The 10,000-nt window shown below is 47.8% G+C and overlaps 1 protein-coding gene across 1 annotated transcript in view; it reads left to right on the forward strand.

Annotated features, from left to right (window-relative positions):
- The window catches only part of gfra2b (GDNF family receptor alpha 2b), a 39,214-nt gene that overhangs the window by 10,174 nt on the left and 19,040 nt on the right, over positions 1-10,000 (forward strand). The window contains exon 3 of the mRNA XM_035608953.2: positions 6,889-6,966. Within this exon, the coding sequence (XP_035464846.2) occupies positions 6,889-6,966 (78 nt within the window). The remainder of the gene's footprint in view (positions 1-6,888; positions 6,967-10,000) is intronic.

The raw sequence follows: 10,000 nt of genomic DNA on the forward strand, positions 1-10,000 counted from the left end.
TTGGTTGGTTGTTTGGTTGGTTGGTTGGTTGGTTGGTTGTTTGGTTGGTTGTTTGGTTGGTTGGTTGGTTGTTCGGTTGGTTGTTCGGTTGGTTGGTTGGTTGGTTGGTCGTTTGTATGTTTGTTTGGTTGTTGGTTTGTTGGTTGTTTGATTGGTTGTTTGGTTGGTTGGTTGGTTGGTTGGTTGTTTGGTTGGTTGTTCGGTTGGTCGTTTGTTTGTTTGTTTGGTTGTTTGTTTGTTTGTTTGGCTGTTTGTTTGTTTGGTTGGTTGGCTGTTTGTTTGTTTGTTTGGTTGGTTGGTTGGTTGGTTGGTTGGTTGGTTGTTCGTTATCTTTTATTCACTGTAGACATTCACAATTTAATACTTAATCATTTGCGAATCCCAGCTGATATACTGTACACATGAATAAAGGGAGATACCGCTACTTCTTTCTTCCACATCAAGCACTGCACATGTGAACCAGGAGAAAGGAAGGGGCAGGAGTTAGTGGAGGGAAATTTATGATTTAGTATTCAACGAGTAATTTGTGGTTGAATTGTATGAACTATGTTTTTACAGTAGAAGAGGAAACAATAGAAAACCCAGAGAGAAGAGACAGAAGATGGAGGCTGCGTGGTGACGACGCTCAGCAGCAGAATGTTTCAGAGGCCGAACACTGTCTCCCCTCGACTGTCAGGAATAATGAGAGGAGGCCGGTGAAATCTGAGAGGAGGAGGAGGAGGAGGGGGAGGAAGAGGAAGAGGAGGGGGAGGAGGAGGGCAGCATTTTGTTATTCCACTAAATCAGCTATTTACACACACACACACACACAGATTCCTGTCAACTCTGTCAGTCTGTGAACAAACTGCGTCTTTCAGCAGCTTCTCTTCAGAATCGTGAAACGAAATCAACATGATTCCAAACACGAGTGTTTCGTTACATCACCGTCAGTGAGAATCTCTGCCGTCCCTCAGACTCTGATTGGTTTTGACATTAATGTTCTGGAGGGATGAAGCTGTTGCCTGGATCACGTCTACTGATGAACCTCCCTCCGTCCCGTGTGACGGCGGTGGGTCAGAGGTCAGGATGGTTCCTGCCTGAGGCGAATCATGTCGTCGACTGAAACACTTTCATATTAACGATTCTCACGATTCAGTTACAGAACAAACATCAGTGTCCTACTTATGACCAATGTTATATAATGGGCTGCGGTAAGTCTTGACGAGCAGGTGAAGATCATTATACATCACCAATTCAGTCAGTCCGGAGTCGAACCACCGACCCTCCGATCAGTGGACAACCGCTTTGTGTCTGGATATGAATCTTCAACGAAATCCAACATCAAATCGGTTCTCGTCCCCTTAGCAACGGTTTACACAAAGCTAATGACATAACAGGTTATAGCTAACGTTACTTCAGGTTAGCTAACGTTACTTCAGGTTAGCTAACGTTACAGCTAACGTTACTTCAGGTTAGCTACTGTTACTTCAGGTTAGCTAACGTTACTACAGGTTAGCTAACGTTACTTCAGGTTAGCTAACGTTACTACAGGTTAGCTAACGTTACTACAGGTTAGCTAACGTTACAGCTAACGTTACTTCAGGTTAGCTACTGTTACTTCAGGTTAGCTAACGTTACTACAGGTTAGCTAACGTTACTTCAGGTTAGCTAACGTTACTACAGGTTAGCTACTGTTACTTCAGGTTAGCTAACGTTACTACAGGTTAGCTAACGTTACTTCAGGTTAGCTAACGTTACTACAGGTTAGCTAACGTTACTTCAGGTTAGCTAACGTTACTACAGGTTAGCTAACGTTACTTCAGGTTAGCTAACGTTACTACAGGTTAGCTAACGTTACTACAGGTTAGCTAACGTAACTACTGCTAAGCTAATTTCCAGCAGCTAACCAGCTACAACACAGATACGACAACCTGTGGACCTCATGTTACTGAACAGACCCTGATGTGAAAAGTTCAAAAGTTGCTGGATGAATTCTCCCTCTAGTGGAACACTGCAGTAACATGTGAACAATTAGTCTTCAGGCTCAGCTTCCTCTTTATCTTCCTAGTATCTTAATTGATTCTATTGTTAACTAATTTGTGATCAATAAAGTTCGTCCGTGATCACATTTACATTCTGTTACCGCAGTAACATTTTCAGTGCAGGACTTGTACTTGTTATTATCATCATCATATTATTATGATGTTTATTAGTATCTTTACTGTCAGACGATGATGAAGTTGTGATCATGCCTCGCTCTCATTGGCTTCACTTGAATCAGTAATTGTCTCCATATGTCCATAACTGCAGAAGTTAATAACTCTGATAAAAAAAACAAAAAAACGCTGTGAGCAGAAAACATACAAGGTTTATTATTCAGAACGTTCTTCATGTTTTATGTTGACCTGAGCGGCGCAGTGCCAGGTGTGTGTGTGTGTGTATGTCTGTGTGTGTGTGTGTGTGTGTGTGTGTGTGTGTATGTCTGTGTGTGTGTGTGTGTGTGTGTGTATATGTCTCTGTGTGTGTGTGTGTGTGTGTGTGTGTGTGTTTGTCTGTGTGTGTGTGTGTGTGTGTGTGTATATGTCTGTGTGTGTGTGTGTGTGTGTGTGTGTATGTCTGTGTCTGTGTCTGTGTGTGTGTGTGTGTGTGTGTGTGTGTGTGTGTGTTTGTGTGTGTGTGTGTGTGTATGTCTGTCTGTGTGTGTGTGTGTGTGTGTGTGTCTGTGTGTGTGTGTGTGTGTGTGTATGTCTGTGTCTGTGTCTGTGTGTGTGTGTGTGTGTGTGTGTGTGTGTGTGTGTGTGTGTGTGTGTATGTCTGTGTGTGTGTATGTCTGTGTCTGTGTGTGTGTGTGTGTGTGTGTTTGTGTGTGTGTGTGTTTGTGTGTGTGTGTGAGAGTCGTGTGTCATGTTCATGGCTGCAGGTGAAATCACTGTTACAGCTTCATACATAAACATCTGCTCTGTTTTTCATCTCTGCCGTCTCACCCTCAGGCTGGATTACCTACACACACACACACACACACACGGACGTATGCACACACACACACACACGCCCCTCGTGTTTTCAAGGTGGCTCATAATTGCGGAACATGTCTGTGATAATTAACCTTCAGGTGAAACTGTGTTTTATCATTAAACGTTCGACTGAGCAGCAAATTCAAATGAGCTTGTGTCACATCTGCCGCTCAGAGTCAGTGTGATGATCATATTCAAAACTGATCCGCGTCTCTACGAATAAAAAATATTATTTATGAAATACTGACTCCTCCTTCCACCTGGTTTCATTTTGAAGCAGAAATGTAACAAAGTCTCATCAGCATCTCTCTGCAGACGCAGTCTCTCCCAGTTACTGTAAATCAGTGGTTTCCAATGACAACGCCGCAGAGAGGAAACCATGTGATTCATCAGAACAAGCTGAATAATAATAATAATTATTATCATTATTATGGAGCTTTGCTGTCTGTGGTTTATCTCACAAACTGATGAAGAGGCTTTTTTCCAGTTGTTCAGTCCAGATTGTTGTTTGGCCTGAAATATCAGATTTCACTGCAGCGATTCTGAAATATTGTGATGTTGTTTTAGAGTTAGAGCTGAAAACTGTTGAATACAGTTTTATCCAGCAGCTGCAGATGAACTGTTTCATATTCAAGAACATAAGAAAAGAGCTTCAGTGATTGATCCTCTTTAGTCGAGTCCGAGTCGTACATCAACACTTTGACTTCACAACAGGATCTTTGGTGGTGAAGGCGTCTGCGCTCGTCTTTGGACCATTTACCATCTGGAATACAGGAGCCAGTGGAGGTGGGTCTGGCATCAGATCGGATCTCTTTCACTGGAGGACGTCTGAACCGTCTGACCTGGGAGGTCGATCCAGAACTCACTGGAGGAGCTGGAGAGCTTCGGTGGGATGGATGGAAGAAAGGAAGGAAGGAAGGAAGGAAGAAAGGAAGGATGGATGGAAGAAAGGATGGAAGGAAGGAAGGAAGAAAGGAAGGAAGAAAGGATGGAAGGATGGATGAAAGGAAGGAAGGAAGGAAGAAAGGAAGGAAGGAAGAAAGGATGGAAGGATGGAAGAAAGGATGGAAGGATGGATAGAAGAAAGGATGGAAGGAAGGAAGGAAGGAAGGAAGAAAGGATGGAAGGATGGAAGAAAGGATGGATAGAAGAAAGGAAGGAGGATGGAAGGATGGATGAAAGGATGTAAGGAAGGATGGAAGGATGGATGGAAGAAAGGAAGAAAGGATGAAAGGAAGGAAGGAAGGAAGGAAGGAAGGAAGGAAGGAAGGATGGATGGATGCAAGGTCAAAGTTAAAGCAGATGGCGTGATGACGTCACTCTCTTCTCTCACTTGAGTTGAAATATTTAGACTCAAAAGCAAAACATTCATATCACACGATGTCATGAAGCTAATCATCGTCCAATCAGATCCTCCCGATGTCAGTGTCGTCCTCGTCCGACAGAGACTTCACATGCGCAAGTAAACTCAAAAGAAGTTTACTCTTCACGTTGGTTTGAAGGCAGCGTGAGAATTGTTCTGTGAATCAAGAAGTTGTGTTTTGTGGAGCTACAGAAGAAACCTGAGAGTCACTGACCATCCTCCAGGTTGACAGTCGTCTGCTGTCAGGATTCCTTTCCTCCGCGCTCGACACAGATCAGGACATTAAGGACAGAGGAGTCGTCGACGAGTCGCTGGGGTCTGAGCACGTCGGGAGACTTTGTGTTGTTTCATTCGTGTGTTGCTCCACTGGTCTGAACTCGTTTGTCTCCGGTGAGTGAATCAGCTGAATCTCAACGGGACACGATGATCTCAGCCGCTCAACGCCACACAGACGCTCATGAGCAGCGAACAACCGCAGAGAGGCGGCGTGTGGAAACAGGACCGGGGGAAAGACAAAACACCAAACGAAGAGAAGTCGTCGGTGTGAAGATCCTGACGCTGCAGAGACTCAGGTCCCGCAGACGCAACAATCTGCTGCGTGCTGAGTGTTCACCTGCAGGATGAAGAAGAAGGAACGGATCACCGTAATCCTCCGTCCAGTTCCTGGTTCAGGTAGAAAGAGAAACAAGCCCTTTGAACAGCTGCTGTCGAGGCGGCGCAGAGCTCAGGCGGCGAGGCCACGTTCACTTTCTGTCAAAGTCTGAACGACGTCAGAACAAACATGATGAAGAATATAACAAAAAAAACATCTGTAACACAAAGAACACTCGTATATGAAGCTCAGACCTCCGTCAAGGTCGAGCTGGTGTGTGTGTGATGTCTGCAGACACACACACACACATGTTGTGTAGGTAACAGTGAAACGGTTCATATCATCATCAGCGCTGACAGATCTTGTGGATCAGAATCTGATCATGTGCAGTTCATCACCTGTTCATAAGCTTCACTGTGGCGACAGGTGCTGTGCATCTCAGCGTCAGGCCCGCCCCTCTCTGTGGACCTGTCACTCAAACGACTCTGACGTGACTCTGCTGCAGCTCAGAGGAAACAGTCAAGGCATAAATATGATCTGACAAAGAAAAGACAGCAATCGTCTCTAAAACAAAAGAACCCAACGCTGAGGTCGGTTGTGAGGTCGGTTGTGAGGTCGGTCGTGAGGTCGGTCGGTCGTGAGGTCGGTCGTGAGGTCGGTCGTGAGGTCGGTCGTGAGTGAGGTTGTGAGTGAGGTTGTGAGTGAGGTTGTGAGTGAGGTTGTGAGTGAGGTTGTGAGTGAGGTTGTGAGGTCGGTCGTGAGGTCGGTTGTGAGGTCGGCCGGTCGTGAGGTTGGTCGTGAGGTCGGTCGGTCGTGAGGTTGGTCGTGAGTGAGGTTGTGAGGTCGGTCGGTCGTGAGGTTGGTCGTGAGGTCGTCGGTCGTGAGGTTGGTCGTGAGTGAGGTTGTGAGGTCGGTCGTGAGGTCGGTCGTGAGGTCGGTTGTGAGTGAGGTTGTGAGGTCGGTCGTGAGGTCGGTTGTGAGTGAGGTTGTGAGGTCGGTTGTGAGTGAGGTTGTGAGGTTGGTCGTGAGGTTAGTTGTGAGTGAGGTTGTGAGATCGGTCGTGAGGTCGGTTGTGAGGTCGGTTGTGAGGTCGGTCGTGAGTGAGGTTGTGAGTGAGGTTGTGAGATCGGTTGTGAGGTCGGTTGTGAGTGAGGTTGTTAGGTCGGTCGTGAGGTTGGTCGTGAGTGTGGTTGTGAGGTCGGTTGTGAGTGAGGTTGTGAGATCGGTTGTGAGGTCGGTTGTGAGTGAGGTTGTGAGATCGGTTGTGAGGTCGGTTGTGAGTGAGGTTGTGAGGTCGGCCGTGAGGTCGGTCGTGAGTGAGGTTGTGAGTGAGGTTGTGAGGTTGGTTGTGAGGTCGGTTGTGAGTGAGGTTGTGAGATCGGTTGTGAGGTCGGTGGTGAGTGAGGTTGTGAGGTCGGCCGTGAGTGAGGTTGTGAGTGAGGTTGTGAGGTCGGTTGTGAGTGAGGTTGTGAGGTCGGTTGTGAGTGAGGTTGTGAGGTTGGTTGTGAGGTCGGTCGTGAGTGAGGTTGTGAGTGAGGTTGTGAGGTTGGTTGTGAGGTCGGTTGTGAGTGAGGTTGTGAGTGAGGTTGTGAGGTCGGTGGTGAGTGAGGTTGTGAGGTCGGCCGTGAGGTCGGTCATGAGTGAGGTTGTGAGTGAGGTTGTAAGGTCGGTTGTGAGTGAGGTTGTGAGGTCGGTTGTGAGTGAGGTTGTGAGGTTGGTTGTGAGGTCGGTTGTGAGTGAGGTTGTGAGGTTGGTTGTGAGGTCGGTTGTGAGGTCGGTTGTGAGGTTGGTTGTGAGGTCGGTCGTGAGGTCGGTTGTGAGTGAGGTTGTGAGTGAGGTTGTGAGGTTGGTTGTGAGTGAGGTTGTGAGTGAGGTTGTGAGTGAGTGTGTGTGTTTGTGGGAACACTAACTGAACATCTCTGTCTTCTGTTGTTTTTCAGGGGAAGAGTTTTACGAGACGTCTCCGTACGAGCCGATCCATTTCTCTGAGGAATACCGACACGCGTCCATCATCTCTGGTAACAACGCTGCTGTGTGTGTGTGTGTGTGTGTGTTTACAGAAGACTGACACGCTTGTCAAGGTTACAGCAGCAGAGTGTGTGTGTGTTGTTCCCCTGCTGATTGAGACGAAAATCGCTGCTCCATCTGTGAATGAATGTGTGTCTGTGAGAGACGGAGAGAGACTGAGAGAGAGACAGAGAGAGAGACAGAGAGAGAGAGAGACAGAGAGAGAGAGACAGAGAGAGAGAGAGAGAGAGAGACAGAGAGACAGAGAGAGAGAGACAGAGAGAGAGAGAGAGAGAGAGAGAGAGACAGAGAGAGAGAGACAGAGAGAGAGAGAGAGAGAGAGAGACAGAGAGAGAGAGAGAGAGAGAGAGACAGAGAGAGAGAGACAGAGAGAGAGAGAGAGAGAGAGAGACAGAGAGAGAGAGAGAGAGAGAGACAGAGAGAGAGAGACAGAGAGAGAGAGAGAGACAGAGAGAGAGAGAGAGAGACAGAGAGAGAGACAGAGAGATTGTTTGATTTTTAAAAAAACAATGTTTATTAAGATTTACAAGAGAACATCACGTCCTCTACAAATGAAAAGAAAGAAAAACACACAACAACAAAATAAGAGAAAACCAGAATGAATCAGGTCATAAACACAGAGTGAGAGATGAGTTCTCCTCCGTCACTGAACACAGACGTGGTGAAACACCACTGATTCAAAAACTCTTGCATGTCGTTCATCAGAGAGGAACCTGAAGTCCACTCTCACTCTGACTCTCACCAGAGACACTACATGTGTGTCAGCTCGTGTCAGGACACATTTCATATCTTGTCCTTCTGCTTTTATAGATCCACAGTCTGACCAACCACAACATTCAGCAACTGACACTTCTCTGCATCTTGTTTTCTGTCGCCAGCACCAAGAATAAAATCAGTCTCCGTAAACATTTCCCCACAGTCGAAAAACACGGTTGTTAACATGTTAAAAGAGGTTTGAGTCTGTGACAGAGAGAGAACAGTGAACGATGGTCTGTGTGTGTGGACAGAATGGACATGTGGAGGACAGGGTGGGATTCATCTTGGGCCCCGTGGAGGATCCTCCACTGCAGGTCTCCAGACCTCTTGTTCACAAGAGGCTCCACACCGGCTCTGTCCCGTGGGAGTCTGTCCTTCCACACCATGTCCCTCCTCCCACCCAGCGTCTTCCTGTGAGTGGCCAGAACACAGTGTCCGTACAAACCTTTCCCAGTTTGCATGTGAAAGTCAGCAGCAGTGTCCGGTGGGTCAGCATGAACACAATGTGAAAAGGGTCCCCCGAGTCGGGGGCTTCAGTTCCATCAGAATAGTCCTGCAGCATCTCCTTCTCCTCACTGTCCAGTCTGTTGTTCCACTCGTTCAGAATGGTCCTGGTGTGGCGGGCCGACCTCAGGCCCAGCAGGGAGGCCACTGCCTCCGTGTTCTGGAGACCAGGACCAGCAGCCTCCACGATCCCCTCAGGTCTGTCACTCCATCTCCCGTCAGCCATCGTGGAGATCCAGCCGGGCCCCCCACACCAGAGGCTCCTCCAGGAGCCAGAACAGAGACGCTGCAGGTCCTAGTCTGGACCACTTAAAAAGTCTCCACGCTGTAAAAAGTCCTTGATAGAAGTGAGGCAGTTTACACAATGGGACAAAACCACAGTCCACTAAGAACAATGAAGCATCGAGACCCAGACCTGCTACCCCCCTCAGAATGGTGCTGGCCACTGGCTTCCAGACAACATCATCAGTCCCAAATAAAAACCTCTGTACGAACTGGAGTCTAAAAGCAGCAGTCCGGCTCACTAAGTCCACCAATCCCTGCCCACCCTCCTCCTTTGGCAGGTACAAAACACATTGAGGAGTCCAGTGTAGATAGTCCCAAAAAAACTTTAGCATGATCGCCTGGATACTCTTCAAAAGACCAGCAGGGGGCTCCATACATTTCAGTTTGTGCCAGAGGCTGGATGCTACCAAGTTGTTAATGATAAGCACCCTGCCTCTGTATGAGATGTGGGGAAGCAGCCACCTCCATTTATTCAACTTTCCCTCCACTTTGCCCACCACCGCTTCCCAGTTCATTGCTGTGGTCCCCTGATCTCCCAGATAAACCCCCAGGTACTTTAAACCCCCTCTCTGCCAGGCCAACCCACCCGGAAGCTGAGGGAGACCTCCCGCCCATTTCCCCACAGCCAAGGCGCCACTCTTGGTCCAGTTCACTTTGGCCTCTGAGATCTTCTGAAAAGCCTCAACAATGTGTCCTAAGCTATCCACATCGTTTTGACCCTTCGTAAAAACTATGATGTCGTCTGCATAGGCTGACACAGTAAAAGGCGTATCAAACCCAGGTAAAGCCAGGCCATTGATGGATGAGCGGACATTGTGCAACATTGGTTCGATAGACAAAGCATATAACATACCCGACATCGAGCAGCCCTGCCTTATCCCCCTGGTCACTTTGAAAGGTTCACACAAACAACCATTAAATTTCATCACACTCTCAATGTTCCCATATATCACCTTTATCTTGGCGATGAACCCAGGGCTGAGGCCGAACCTTTCAAGCACTTTCCACAGGTACTGGTGCTCAACCCGGTCAAAAGCCTTTTCCTGATCCAATGAAACTAGCCCAGTATCTAAACCCAATGAACCCGAGACGGTCAAAAGATCCCGGACCAAAGACACATTGTCAACAATGGACCTGCCGGGCACACAGTAGGTCTGGGTCCTGTGGATGACCCGGTCCATCACCTGCTTCAGCCGGGAGGACAGGACCTTGGACAGTTTGTAGTCCGAACACAGCAGAGAGACCGGCCTCCGGTTCTTTATGTCCATCAGGTCGCCTTTCTTAGGAAGGAGGGTCAACACTTCCCTCCTGCTGCTCTGCGGAAGCGAGCAGTCCCCAAAACTTTCGGTGAACACATCCATAATGTCTGTTTTCAGGCACTCCCAGAAAGTCTTGTAGAACTCTGGGGGGAGACCATCGATGCCAGGGGCTTTACCCCCCTGCATGCTCTGTAGTGATCTGAAAACCTCCTCTTCAGTC

The sequence above is a fragment of the Scophthalmus maximus genome, chromosome 20 (genome assembly GCF_022379125.1).
Source record: "Scophthalmus maximus strain ysfricsl-2021 chromosome 20, ASM2237912v1, whole genome shotgun sequence".
In the NCBI taxonomy this organism is placed as follows: Eukaryota; Metazoa; Chordata; class Actinopteri; order Pleuronectiformes; family Scophthalmidae; genus Scophthalmus; species Scophthalmus maximus.